The 14,062-nt window shown below is 38.6% G+C and overlaps 3 protein-coding genes across 7 annotated transcripts in view; 2 read left to right on the top strand and 1 right to left on the bottom strand.

The window, feature by feature from the left end:
* The first annotated feature begins 671 nt into the window (after window positions 1-671).
* On the top strand, window positions 672-2,620 carry syce2 (synaptonemal complex central element protein 2). 2 transcript variants are annotated; one of them, XM_008317639.2, is made up of 5 exons: window positions 672-750; window positions 1,262-1,358; window positions 1,850-1,890; window positions 1,981-2,092; window positions 2,178-2,620. In XM_008317639.2, the coding sequence occupies exons 2-5, from the start codon at window positions 1,287-1,289 to the stop codon at window positions 2,391-2,393; spliced, it is 441 nt and encodes a 146-aa protein (XP_008315861.1). In that variant the 5' UTR covers window positions 672-750; window positions 1,262-1,286; the 3' UTR covers window positions 2,394-2,620. The 2 variants fall into 2 exon arrangements, with proteins under 2 accessions (XP_008315861.1, XP_008315862.1); XM_008317640.2 differs by having other exon boundaries at window positions 1,262-1,349.
* A 134-nt stretch (window positions 2,621-2,754) lies between these two features.
* Window positions 2,755-14,062, bottom strand: part of LOC103384209 (glutaryl-CoA dehydrogenase, mitochondrial-like) — a 12,602-nt gene continuing 1,294 nt past the window's right edge. The window contains exons 2-13 of one of the 3 annotated variants that reach the window (XM_025058618.1): window positions 11,366-13,169; window positions 7,101-7,212; window positions 6,731-6,766; window positions 6,477-6,617; window positions 5,904-5,966; window positions 5,638-5,808; window positions 5,430-5,559; window positions 5,129-5,345; window positions 4,921-5,024; window positions 4,336-4,461; window positions 4,065-4,225; window positions 2,755-3,621 (exon numbers count right to left, since the gene is read on the bottom strand). In XM_025058618.1, the coding sequence (XP_024914386.1) occupies window positions 3,548-3,621; window positions 4,065-4,225; window positions 4,336-4,461; window positions 4,921-5,024; window positions 5,129-5,345; window positions 5,430-5,559; window positions 5,638-5,808; window positions 5,904-5,966; window positions 6,477-6,617; window positions 6,731-6,766; window positions 7,101-7,203 (1,326 nt within the window). In that variant the 5' untranslated portion in view covers window positions 7,204-7,212; window positions 11,366-13,169 and the 3' untranslated portion in view covers window positions 2,755-3,547. Of the gene's footprint in view, window positions 3,622-4,064; window positions 4,226-4,335; window positions 4,462-4,920; window positions 5,025-5,128; window positions 5,346-5,429; window positions 5,560-5,637; window positions 5,809-5,903; window positions 5,967-6,476; window positions 6,618-6,730; window positions 6,767-7,100; window positions 7,213-7,792; window positions 8,026-11,365; window positions 13,198-14,062 lie in introns of those variants that run through there. The other 2 variants (XM_025058617.1, XM_008317642.3) reach the window with 2 other exon arrangements.
* The window catches only part of LOC103384210 (choline transporter-like protein 2), a 19,050-nt gene continuing 14,353 nt past the window's right edge, over window positions 9,366-14,062 (top strand). Inside the window, exon 1 of one of the 2 annotated variants that reach the window (XM_008317643.3) lies at window positions 9,366-9,546. In XM_008317643.3, the coding sequence (XP_008315865.1) occupies window positions 9,510-9,546 (37 nt within the window). In that variant the 5' untranslated portion in view covers window positions 9,366-9,509. The remainder of the gene's footprint in view (window positions 9,547-14,062) is intronic. The other variant, XM_008317645.3, reaches the window with a different exon arrangement.

A 14,062-nucleotide genomic window follows, 5' to 3' on the forward strand; every position in this document is an offset into this window, starting at 1 on the left:
CTGTCCATGTTGACGACGTAGGATCCTTGTTCTACTCGCGTTTTCTTTCTAAGACCATATTTCCTGAAATGCAGAGACAAAAGGTCTTAATAGGGTCCAGTCAAAATTAAATTTTCAAACATTGAACCAATTATGAATTCACCCACCTGATAGGTTAACGTTGATTATTAGATTTCTCTTTCATCTTTGCAGCTTGAATGCACAATCCATCACCTTTGTCTTGTTAACACAAACAGATCCATCAGTATCACAGGGAATCAGGGAATGTTGGTCCTGTGCCGTGTGCCTTGTCATTCCTGGTTGAAGTAATCCACACTGAGCTGTGACGGAGAGAGCAGAAAAGGATTAACTTTCAATCACAGCAATGGTCGTTAATCCCTTCTTACTGTTCAACCTAAAATCCTACGTGGATAGTTTAATAATCCAAACAAAAACTATCAAGTGTTGGTGTACACATTGACACACACAAACAAATACGCTTTGTTAGGCTGTTAGGCTCATTAGTGTCAAATGAAATAAACCCTCATCCTCATCCTTTTATTTTAAAATGGAGAAGAAAAATCTAAAATCAAGCTGTTTTTTGTTTGTTTGTCATTTTGTTTGTTTGGTTATTTATTTAAATTTGATCATTCATGGTAACTCCTTTAGGAAAATAAAAACCTGGCAGAGTGATTAAATGTGTGTAAGTGTTCATATGTTTTATTCATGTGCATGAACAAAACATCAGTAACTCCAGAGGACATCAACCAGGTGACCACAATTCCTTCTTTTAGTCATTAATATAAATTAATGATTTAATATTTCAGTTGGGTGATTACTTTGGTAATTGTAAATACACTTTATAGTTAGATTTATTTATTTATTTGTTAAAATGCACCCACCGGAGTGAATTTAAACTGGACGAAAGTAGCACGTTAGCTATTAGCTTTGTAGCTACACAGCTAGCCCAAATGAACTGAAATATAACGAGATAGCGAGAATTCCCGCCGTGTTGTAAAATCATTCAAAATTATAATTTATAGTGTTTTTTTAATAAAAGGTGGTTTGAGATGTCAGTGTACAATAATGTTTTACAATGTAGTCAAATGCTAAAGCTAGTGGCTAATGTTAGCCGTGAATACAATTATGCCAGTTAAAACAGCTACGTTTTTACGTAAGTAACATACTACGTATACTTCAAATAGGCCGTTAAATGTTTGATGATCAAGTTAAAACTTAGACATTCTGAAAGGTCTCCTTTTAAAAAAATTCACACCAACAGCAGTAGAGAGCAGAAAAATTACAAAATGACGGAGGAAAATCACCCAAATCCCCAGTCTTGTGACAACAGACGTGAAAATTCTCAACAGGTAACTAAAGTATTGGTTTTATTTTGTTTTATTTACCTCCTGGTACTTTAACATACAGTTTAAATATAGTATGTGGACATGAACAAACTTGACAATCATTCTGTAGAAGTGCAAGTTAAAATAATAATAACAATAAATTAAGATGATTCGAATTATAACTGCAAGTGTGAACTGAAAAGGCCAAATGGCTTTTTTATTGTCTTTTTTGGTGACTTTTGGTTTAATTATTAAAACAGTTTTTGCCTCCTTGGCTCAGCTAATGTTCAAATAATACAACTGAGCTTAAAATGTAAAGAGTTAGAAGAATGTTTGCAGTGATAAAGAATGTTAGACTGTAACAGCCACCTATGAATTAATGACATTGTATCACTGCATAATTTTATGTAGATAAAATATGAAATGTTCAAATAGATTAAGATAATAAAAGTTAAGTAAAACCACAGTTGTTCATTATATGCTTCAGTTAATCCTGCATGTTCACCTATGATGTTACAAAACAGGAGGCAGATCATGACTCCGGATGGTCAGACGACAGTACCAGGTACGTAATCACCTAAACATCAGAGAGCAATGTTGAATTTTATTTTAGAAATGACAAAGATGTTTTCTGTGTACTCTGCATTTTCTGCAGCTCTTTGGACTCCATTACAAGGAGAATGGAGGAACTGGTTGAAAACATCAACAGGAGACGCACCAGTGACCAAAAACTAATGGAAAGCTTTCATAGGAACTTAACGAAGAAGGTACAACACTTTTTTAATGTTCCAGGTCACATTCAGTGTGATACCTTTGTGTGTAGAATCTTGTGATGAGCTGTGGTTTTGTTAGGTGTCGGATGCCAACCAGCAAATGAAGGATCAAATGTTTATAGTGTATGAGGACAACAATCGTAAGATGCAGGCCAAGCTGCAGGAGATCTCTGATGTACTGGACAACTGTACCAAGCTCAAAAATGAGCTTTTGGAAGCTTCTGGGGCTTTGTGTATGCTCCAAGAGGGCCTTGACGGCCAACGAGATACATATCTAAAAAATCATAAGAAATAAGAGATATTCATGGATAGACAGTTCAGTTAGTTATTTTGTTGTTGTTTGTTCTTTAATTATATTGAGTACATCCGCAATTGTTCACTGTCTCGGAATGCTAAACTGAGTTTGTATATTTATTTCCTCTTCCTTCTTTTTCTTCTTCATTTTCCTAAGTGGAAGAAGAAGTGTGTCTGCAATTCAGGTTACAGCTTACACATCAAATTAAATAAAGCAGAAGCTGATTCCATGTTCTGTATATGGCCAGTTTTAGTTTTTCAACATACAAAACAAGAACAGCTGTCACTTGGGGTTCTAGTGGTTAGTGGTATGACCTTAAAGCAAAAAGATGTGCTGTGATCTGTATGGCGTTTGAATGCTGTCCTTGTGTATGATGAATGTATGTGTGTAGAGCGATTAGAGAGTGTAGAACCACAGGTTTCAGATTTCTGGGTTAATTTAATTGTTTTTTTGTCTTTCTCTGTCCCTGTGATGGACTGACGGTCCAAGGTTCAACCCCACCCACACTAGATGACTGCTGGGATTGGCTCAAACTCCCTTCATGACCTTGACATGGATTAGGTGGTAGGAGATGGATGAATGAAAACAAAAACAAATGGCTTTTTCCATCTTGTGTATTTTAGTACAAATAATGAGCTGACATCAATGCACCTTCTTACTAAATTAATACATTTTGAAAAAATTTAAATTTAGATTGATTATCATCTTCTATAATGTGGGTTCACAACAACTTCCTTATTACCCATATCTCTATCACACTTATGGGCTTCACTTTTCAGTTAGCATAACAACACACAGTAGTCTTAGGGTCTGGAATTATTTATTTGCAATTAAGATAAAAAGCTCACAAAACTGAATCATCTACTGAAGCTCCAACTGCTTGGCCCCTGTGTTGACTTTATATCAGATTTACTAACTCTACATCATGTCTCTCTTCAGTTGGACTTCAGTTCTGAATTCAATGCTCAATAGCATCTGCTTCTTTCATTAGTTTGAAACATAAATATAGTGTCAATGTGATGAGGTATTGGCCACTGAGGTTTCCACCTCAGTGGAACCTCAGTGTTGTCCAGACAGACTGCACTTCAAGGAGGGTGAATGAAGAGGTAGCCCTGGTTCAATAGTTCATTTTTACAAAGCCTTTCTAAACGTTTTTATTTTCCAACGGTGAAAGATTGCAGTCCAGTGATGGCTCTGCCCAGAATTAAGGCGTGGATGTCATGTGTTCCTGAGGAATAGGTGAAAACATAAAAGTAATCAGTACAATTCACAATGTTACAGTAAACTGGTGTTTATATAAAGTTATTATTATTTTTTTAGTTAAAATGTACACGAAAATTCGATGTAAATGTTTAACCCTCTGCTGACACCTAGTGGTAGAACATGATGTGATTTTTTTAAGTTAAGCGTCTTTTTTTAACAATGACTCAAAATTTACTATACAAAATATATAATAAATTCAAAAACTGACATTACATTATATACTTTACAATTACATATTATATAGCATATACCATCACACAATTTATGATCAATTCTGTATGAGAGACAAATATATATTATTTTAATTGCTCGTGACCTTTGCCATCTGGTGATTGACTTGTGGTTCACCCCTGCTGTACTTAGTCAAGTGTTTAATATCAGGAACAGGTCTGTTTGTGCCTACAGTACCTTCATATGTGTTGACAGCCTCCAGGTTCATCACATGACGAATTATGTGGTACTCATCTGCGATGCCGTTTCCTCCCAGCATGTCTCTGGCCTGTCTGGCAATGTCCAAGGCCTTTCCACAGCTATTCCTCTTCAGCATGGAGATCATCTCAGGTGCTGCTCTGCAAAACAACAACAAGCACCAGTTAGGGGCAAAGTTCAATTAAAAGAGAAGGAGGAATCGAGTCTGAAAAGAAATTTGAAATCAATTCAAATAGTGAACAAAACTCACTTCTTTTCATCAATAAGTCTGCCCAGAGCCAGACAAGACTGTAAACCGATGGTGATCTCTGTCAGCATGTCTGCCATCTTCTTCTGCATCAGCTGGTTCCTGGCCAGTGGCACTCCAAATTGGATTCTGATTGGAGGAGAGAAAGAATCAAGAATCTTTATTTGTCACAGCGTTTTTGTATTCACCTTTTCAGTGCTGTGCCACCCAGCAGTCACCAGTGAGGGCAAGTGCCATTCAGTCTTTACACTAATTTGCAACTCCAATTTAGTAACAGATTTATAAAATGTACTAGAACTCTGTCTGTAAAATTAAGCTTCTTGATTAGACTTTTATGGCATTCAATTTATTTTGTACATTATTATTAATTAGACAACTATTACTTAGGAAATTATTAGTACCTTTTCCAGATTATTTCACGTATAATTTATTTGGTAATTTAACTTTAATTTGTATGACTCTCATGTTAATTAACACTCTCTGATACTTCTTTATTAACAGCTGCTTCACATCACCAGCATGATGTGGTGACGCATCATTTAATGGTGATGACTGACTCTAGACAAAGAGAATAAGAACTTCACCCACCTGTCCAGAGTGTACTGTCGAGCCGCATGGAAGCAGAATTCAGCGGCTCCCAGAGCTCCCCAAGCAATGCCATAGCGGGCGTTGTTGAGACAGCCAAAGGGACCCTGGTCAGAGAGGAAATAAAAACTGTAAACAGACATCAGTAATCCAAATATGATGGAGGTACAGTCAATTTGTCATGATACACTCTAACTGTGCTGCCACTTACAGCCAGACCAGAAACATTTGGGAGCAGATTTTCCATTGGAACTTCCACCTCATCCATTAGGATCATGCCGGTGGCTGACGCCCTGAGTGAGAACTTGCCCTCAATCTTGGGGGTAGACAAACCCTTCATTCCACGTTCCAGGATGAATCCTCTCACCCTGTTGTCTTCACACTTGGCCCAAACCACTGCGATGTCTGCCACAGGAGAATTTGTGATCCTGACATAGTAACAGAAGATGACAGTATTTATCTTTTTTTTTTCTTTTTGGCAACATGGCAAGTTGACTGTCTGTCCAACTTACCAGGTCTTAGCTCCACTGATAGTGAAAGTGTCACTGGATGGGTTGAACTTGGCCTTGGTCTCCATGCCGCTAGGATCACTGCCGTGGTTGGGTTCTGTTAGCCCGAAGCAGCCTAAGATTTCTCCACGAGCTGCGTATGGAAATATTGGTAAGAAATAAAACTCTGCTTTTTAAAGAAAAATGTATTTAATTAAAACATCCCAGTTACCGAGTCTTGACAGGAACTTCTCCTTCTGAGCCTCTGTGCCATAAGCATTGATTGGGTGCATGACCAGTGAAGACTGGACACTCATCACAGAACGGTAACCACTGTCTACTCTCTCCACCTCTCTGGCGATCAAACCATACGCCACATAACTGGTCCCAGCACAGCCGTATCCTGCAACGTTAAGAAAAACAGTGAAGTCTGTTACAGCATAATATGACAAAAAAATTAGAAAAACAAGTTCTCACTTTTTTAAAATTTGAATTTACCTTTGATAGTCGGACCGAGGACGCCCAGCTCTCCCATCTCTGACACTATCTCACGATGAAAATCTGAAGTACGAGAAACAAAAAATAACAATGATGCACCTGGGAGACATGTTACATTACACAAACAAATACAACACTAAATGGTTCTGTTATATGAGATCAAGATATACCTTGTTAATAATTCAACATTAAACCTGTGTTACTGCAGCTCTACTCCTACTAACATTGCAAGGTCCTTAAAACAGGACTGGTCATACTCAGCGTCAGTCATTCAGTATGGCGGGTCCTGTTTTAAGGACCTTGCAACGTTAGTCAGGTAAATCCCACTAGCTGGTCAAAGGCAAAGTGAGTGACGCCACCATTGTCCCAGAAAGAGGCTGCAGCAGCCTGTCCACAGATGAAGATGTCACTTTTTGCATCAGTGCACATTCCAAAACTGCTTAACCATCTCACAGACACTCATAGACTCATGAATTAACTCAGTCGATGCTGACAGGTATCTAACAGTTCAGTTAAAAATCCATCACTAGGATGAAATCCCCTTCAGTCTGGGGGGAGACATGTTCAGCTCACGTTCATTTCTGTTGGCCATCAGAATGCGGGGCATGAGTTTTTCCTGGCAGTAGTCACGGAAGGAGTCTCTGATCATGACCTCCTCCTCTGTCAGCTGACCCTCTAAGTTTAGAGCGTCTCGCCAGTTGAAGTGCACCTTGGCTAAGGGTGAAAACACACACACACACACACACAGCAGTTATGTCGTCGTCACGCTGCACCTGCTGTGAAAACATGTGGACCAACAGTTTCAACAACAATCAAACGTCACTAACATGCTTTGGTCGATTTCTTCACTTCTTCAGCAGCATCTGAGAGCGAAAATTGAAATGTGGTGTTTTAGAAATTAACACAATGAATAATAAAACAAACAAACAAATAAAGCAGTGATCCCCGTTCCATATTGCAATGATCTCAGTTCAAGGCATCATTACAGAAATTTATTTTCTAGTACTTCCTTTGGAATCTTTTACTTTATATAAGAAACATTTCCTGTCTTCCCCATTTTGTAAAATATGTAATTACTACAAATGCTTAACTTTTTAAAAAAAGGAATATGGAAATATTGATACATGTTAAAATGCTTAACTTTTTTTTTAAGGAATATGGAAATATTGATACATGTTAAGATCTTTAATTAATTACCCATCTGAGCTGCAGCAGTAGTGGTGCTCTGGGCTCTGGATGCTGTAACAGCACATCTTTGACCAGCAGAGAGGAGACGACCAACAGTACTTCTGAGAGCCATGTGTGTTCACTGAATATGAAAGAGAAGTAGAGCTGTATGTCAACGTAACCAAACTCAAACAGAGCACCAGTTTGACTTCTATAGTCATTTTACCCAAAATAATCATGCAACAAGAAATGTAATTTGATCTAAAAAAAATCAAGGGAACACCGTGGTGTATTTATAAGCATTTTGCAGCGCATCTAATGTTATGTTACTGTACTGTCACGTGTTGAGTTCTAAAGAACCAGAAAAAAACGCAATGAAACAAGGCACAATTAAACACTTTCAGTAAATCCACTGCATATTTTTACGACATAAAACATGTCAATCAATTCTAAAATATATTAATCATGTTAGTCTGTAATCGAGCTACAAACAGTTGCAGGCTGCAAATGTCAAAATGCGTTAAATGCTTAAAATTACCTTACAAACACGTGTTATTTAATTGAAAATCAGGTGGTGGCTGATAAAAATAGCACTCTGTATCACAGCTACATTATTGCACAAGAACGGCACTGCATTCCCGGTCGGGTAATGCGTTCGTGTATGTTAATGCACGCATTCTTTTTCTTTTAGACAAAATGAAAAATATATAATTTAACTTTACCCTTGTTATCAGTCCGTGTTGGCTTATATCACGATTAGGTAACTTATCAGCAACAATATGCTCCGTGAAAGTTGCTTAAGTAACACTCAGTCCTGTGTAATACGTCACTAAACACGTAACGACAAAACAGGCAGCTGATTTCCGCCATTATAGGTGGGGCAAAATACCACTCTGTATGTAATCTTCGTTGTGTTCGCCCTCAATATTGTTGTGAAATGCATTCATTTGTTGCAAACATGAAAACACGTGGGCTACGGTGCTGGTGACGTTTCAACCAGTAAGTAACTCCATATTATAATAGCTTGTCAACACCTAAAATGGCGTTCTCGAGTGTAATTTGTGGGAGGGGGAGAGGGGGTGTGTGTGAATGAAAGGTACAAGGTATTTTATTTAGCAACATTTAGTTTTACATTTACATATGGTTTAACACCAAAATATTTAAATACCACCATGTTGAACCACTATTATCCTGTATTTAGCATAGCAGAGTTTAGCATGTTTTTGTGTTATTAATGACGAATTATATATATATACATAAAAATGGTGATCCAACATGATGGCCTCTGCTGTGAAACTTCGCACTGAATACCGCTTCAAACAAAACCATTATTATACAAAAGTGTACAGCCTTATATTCCGTTTACATGTCAAATTATTTGTTATAGAAATAATTTAAGAGTTATTTTCTTGCTAACTCTTTAATATTTTTTATGGTTCCTTCATGCATATTTATCAAATAAGGGAAAAAAACGTAAAATTATTTTTGTTCTGCAGGAAATGCCAAATAATGTTCTAACAGATATCCAATAGACCTTAAAGACAAACAAAGAACTTACAAAAAGGTGTTGTTACTTCACATAGAATTGAATTGTTTGTGATTTTAAGGTAACTGTATCGTCATGTCACTATGACTATAAATTATTCATCAGTTTACTGGAAAACCTGCACATGACACAGGGAGAAACAGAGCCACAGCCACCTGAGTTATGTAATCAATCCACCTTCCATCTGTCTCTCCTGTTGAACACACCAATCAAGGCCACGGCAACTGGCAACTTTTAAGCACTAACACTATTAGTTCATATTAAAAAGTTCATCTGTAATATCTTTTGATATAACAGACACCATAACGTTGCAAAATACCACTTTCAATTCCTTTATAAGTTTTTTAAACCAGACTCGAAACTAAATATTAGCCAAACGAAATTGGACTACAAAGACTGATAAGCACCACATACAACTAGTTTATTGAAAGGTAATTGCATCGTGTTTGTAATACAAAAAGTATCGCAAAATGTTTTCAGTACGGGTTATATCCCTCCAATAAGTTAAAAAATAAGTTAATTTAGTTAAAAATAATAATAATTGACTAATAAAACGACAATTTATATTTAGGAATAAAGTTTTCCCCCAAACACATAACACATTCCATTGTAGTGGCCAGGAAACGTAAGCTGTGGTCACGTCAGAGAAGGTGTATGATTGGCTCGCACAGCTGTCATCACCAAGCTGCGCTATCTCATTGGCTGGCTCTCTTCTTCATTATCCAGGAATGTGCCGTTTTCCACTCGCTCGCTCGTTCCCTTTCTCTCTCTCTCTCTCTCTCTCTCGCTCCTCTCTCTCCTCTCTCGCTGTTGTGGAGCTGAAGCAGTTCTGACCACTGTGATCCTAGTGTGTGTGTTTTTCCCATGATACTTGTGCTGTGACCAGTGTGATAATGGATATGGACGAGAAAAAACCGGACGATAAATATGGTAAGAACAGCTTTTATTCTTCTTATTTCACGTTGGTGAACGAGTGAGTGAGTGAGTGATTTTTCTGTTAACGGGCTCACGGATGGAAACAATGACTGCACAAACGGATGGATGGGTGTGGACCTCATGGGTCTCCGTGAAGCTTCATCCGCACCCACCAACACTATACAACCAATAACACCATCATCATCGTCATCACCATCATCATGGCCTGTTTTTGTTTTGTTTTTTTTACCGGAAACCACACCTACAGTCGTACAAATGTGTTTTTAATCAGCCTTTTCGGTTTTTTTTTGTTTTTGTTTTTGCACTCCATGGTAAGTAAATGGAGGAGACATGCTCACAAACCGGTGTCTGTAGCTAGATTTAGAATGTTGATGATTTAGGATATTGATGATTCAGACGTCAAACTGTTTTTGTACACATTTTTGTGTGCAATATACTTTTCTGACCAGACCCGCGAATTGAGGGCCAGATGACACTACTACTATATACTGTATAGTGTCATGTTGTTTTGAAATTAAACTGAGTCTTGTGCCATGGTATAGCCGTACCATGTTGGATTTAATAATAGATTTATATATTGATGTTTTTCTTTTAATTATTTGTCAGTACAGTGGGTATTATGGCTGTGACACTGACATTCATATACGGATCTGTCAAATGGTACCAGTGACAAAATGGCAATATAAACATTATTTGTCTTTTCCATGATAATGATTCAAACAAGCAATTCAAACTGACAAAAACCATATTCTGATCAAAAGGAATTGTTTATTTTTCTGACTAAAACACTGCAAATAGAATTAGTTTTTGGCTGTATGATAGTGTTTAAGTTTGTTGTTGTGTAGGCATGTGACGTAACCTTGTGGGTGGGTCTGTTAATTGCCATCTCTCACCAATCGCCAATCCCGCAAAATGAAGTAAATTGGTGCTGAATGATTGGCTGGCTGATCACCCCTACCTTTAAGCCTTTGATAGAATGACAACTAGATATGTAGATAAATAGATGCAACAAATTGACAGATATTTACACCCAAGCCTGATGAGTTTCACTGTTATGACTCTTATTTCATCATTCGTGCTGGATGACACCACCCATATTTGACCTAATTACTGTTGTAGATAAATGGGTTCTTTTAGATTCAACACAAGCTGATCACATGTTTAGTTAATTGGAGATTGTTTTTCTTCTTTTTTCCCACCGCACCCTTTAGTCGTCGATCACCAGCATTCATCACTGTCTGTCCCCTGCCTTCGCTAATGTCCCCCTGCCTCCACTACTGTTACACCAAGTCTCTATGTTCTCCATCGCTACATGAATATATTTTCAGCTCTCTTCCTCTCTCCCTCCTAACTGGCAGCTCCCTCTCCAGCATCCTTTGTGCAACATCCCCACTTTCTGTCCTCATGTCCATATCATCTCCACCCCACCTCTCTAACTTTATCTCCAAACCATTCCATCTTAACTGTCCCTCAGATCTGACCATGACCCTGTCTGTCTTGGTCACTCACTGTGGACATCTCAGCCTCTTCATCTGCTCCACCTTCAAGGCTGAAGAAACTTGAAATAGCTAATTATGGTCTGGTCACATGTTCTGTGTGTAGGCTTCTTCCACTGTCAGCTGGGAGTGACTCCAGCTTGTCTATTAGCATTAACAAGAATAGGCACTAGGAAATAAATGAAGCATTCCTGTTCCCACATAAACAGGAACACATGCACTTCAACCAGATATTATTTGTTTTTTTCCTCATGTGATGGGAACACCCTTCATCTGTCAACCCACACCCAACCCACACACACACACACTTGACTCACTGCTGATGATTATGTGTGTCACTCCTGTGTTTCCAGAAGCAGCTCGACTTCTGTATTCTTCAGCAGGCAGTTGTGGTCGTCTTATCTCACATCCACGTGGTCTGCTCAGTCAATCCCCTTCATAACAGTCTCATGTTGGTGTTACATTCGCAGTGGTGCAATGCAAACCTCAATCCTTGGGCTTGGATGTGTGACTACAACACTAATGCAGTCCAATTGTTGGCTTCACCCGTCTTTCAAAATGAAAGATCTTGCCCACAGCCCACACCCGGCATGTGAAGTCCACATCCTTTGGAGCCCATCTCTGGAGTTCCAACAGTGTAGTATTTCTTTTTGCATTTCTGTTACCATGTAAACAGTTTTTTCCCAGACTCCCCTCCCCCACAAGGGGCTGTAAGATCACAAACCATGGAGGAGAAGGTTTTATGAGGTGCAATCACTCAGAGGCTGCTCCCTGGTTCTCTTTATAAAGAATCTAACCTGAGTTTTCATAGCAGGAAATAGTAACACGAACAGTACCAGAAAGTATCTGCAGTTCTATTTATAGACTGAGAAATTTGAATAATGAGCCCCAGTGGAGCCGGGTTACAAAGTGAGACTATTGAGGAGCACAAGAATCGTCAGATTGAAGTTTGCAGACATCTTAGTTGGTTGGAAACTTCATAGCACAAACAGTATTTTTTTAAAAACCTAAATCGTCAAAAGAACTGTCGAAGGAGCACAGCATTTCTGCCAAGGTGGGCTTCTCTTTATGGAGTTTCAGACAAGAAATGTGGGAACCTTGGAGCAGAACTAATTATCTGCCTTTCACTTGTTCATATAACAGTTTAATCTATCCTTTTTTTCAAGTTATACATTTCCTAATATTTGAAAATATATATATTACATTTACATAAGTGTAATGTAATCATATGTCGTATTTATTTTGAATATTGACAGTATGGATAGTTTAAATAACAGTTTAATATGTAAACAGATATAATAATATATGAAATAAACTATGTAAATATACAATATATACATAAACACAGACACACAAAAAATATGTATGTATGTATGCATGTATGTATGTAATAGCAGAGTTAGGTATGGATATGCAGATTCAGATTATTGCACATACAGATTGTGATTAGTTGTAGTGTAGTGTGTGGGGACACCTGGCAGCTTTAAAAGGCTTCATTTCACAGCGTTAGAATTCAGTCTCTGTTTAGTCTCCAGTCAAAGCTTTGACTGTGATGACCCCTGACGAGGTGACTGGCCAACACTGATTCATCTTTGGTTTTGTCTTACTGAATGAAAGAGCTGTGATTGTGACATATTCTGGTCCAAATCTACTGCCATCCCTGTGTTAACAGGCGTCCAGTCTGTCACAAACGTTTTATTTGTGTCTGTTTCTCTGCAGTATTAGCTTTGAAACAAACTGCCGTTTTGGGTATGTTTCCTGTCGGTCTCAGGCTGGTGTTGGTACATGCAGACAGGCTCCAGCCTGCAGTGTCTCGACTGTGTTCAGCCCCGCCTGTGAAAACCCACTCAGCAGACATGATCAAGAAGCCTCCAGTCAATATAAGCTGGCAAACGCCCATATGTGTTACCAGTGTCTGCACAGAGACACTGCTGCTGACTTTCACAATGACCTCTTGTAGTTCCGGCTGTGATCTTAGGTTCAGCAGAATGAGTCTCATTGTTAAACACCAGCAGAAGAGGGGCTGAGTCAGGGCTGATCACTATGATGAGTTTGATTCTGTAGAATGACTTTAATGTTGGTTCTTCTTCCGAGGATCCAGGTCAGTAGCTTCAATAGTTTCTGTCAAGTGAGGAGTTTTTTAAAGCAGCTGGTGGATGGCAGAAAAAACAGTAGCTGACAGGTGGCAGATGGAACAAGAGCAAAAACAGTGCTGTTGAGATCCGACTACAAATATAAAATGCCAAGAATACGAAGACAGGAGAAAGTCTATGTGCAGAGCACATACACTTGCACACACACACATGCACTCACACACAAAGTGGCCACTAATCCATTAAGGTAGGCAGGGATGGGCTTATTTGATAACCCCTCTGGGCCCATTAGTGAATCACATCAATCATGACATCATTACTTCCTTTTGTGCACACACACACATGCATGGACACAAGGTTTTGGGTTTGTGAGCACTTCACCTAGACACAATACATTTCCCAAATCTTAAGGATTCACACAGTGTATATATATAATGTAATAATGTAAAAAGATAATATTTTATCAACCAATTAATATTGAGACAACCATTGTGTTCTCTACTGGACTCGTGTCCATTTCTCACTCTTCTACTTTTGATCATGTTGCCATTGAGGTCCTTTGAGCATGGCACCGTCCCCACACACACTCCCCCCCCTGCCCCCTGCTCACTTTGGTGGTATGTTAAAACCAGAGGTCACATTTCATTGTGTTTCATTGTGGTGTGCTGTGACACAATGACAAATAAATCACTTTCACTTTCACTATAAGCCCAGAAAGAGAGCCCTGGTCAGGATAATGAGTGATGAGTTAGCGTCCTTGGACGTGTATAACATGTCATATTTACTCCAGATTAACCACACACACCTGTATTCGTTGTAATTATTGCACATGTATCTTGGAAGACATGAGGTAGCAGCTACAGCAGATCTGCTGGAGTGGTTGTCAGCACAGTGGAGGAGTGTTTTAATGGCACTCAGCAG

The sequence above is a fragment of the Cynoglossus semilaevis genome, chromosome 9, assembly GCF_000523025.1.
Source record: "Cynoglossus semilaevis isolate Cse_v1.0 chromosome 9, Cse_v1.0, whole genome shotgun sequence".
Classification (NCBI taxonomy): domain Eukaryota; kingdom Metazoa; phylum Chordata; class Actinopteri; order Pleuronectiformes; family Cynoglossidae; genus Cynoglossus; species Cynoglossus semilaevis.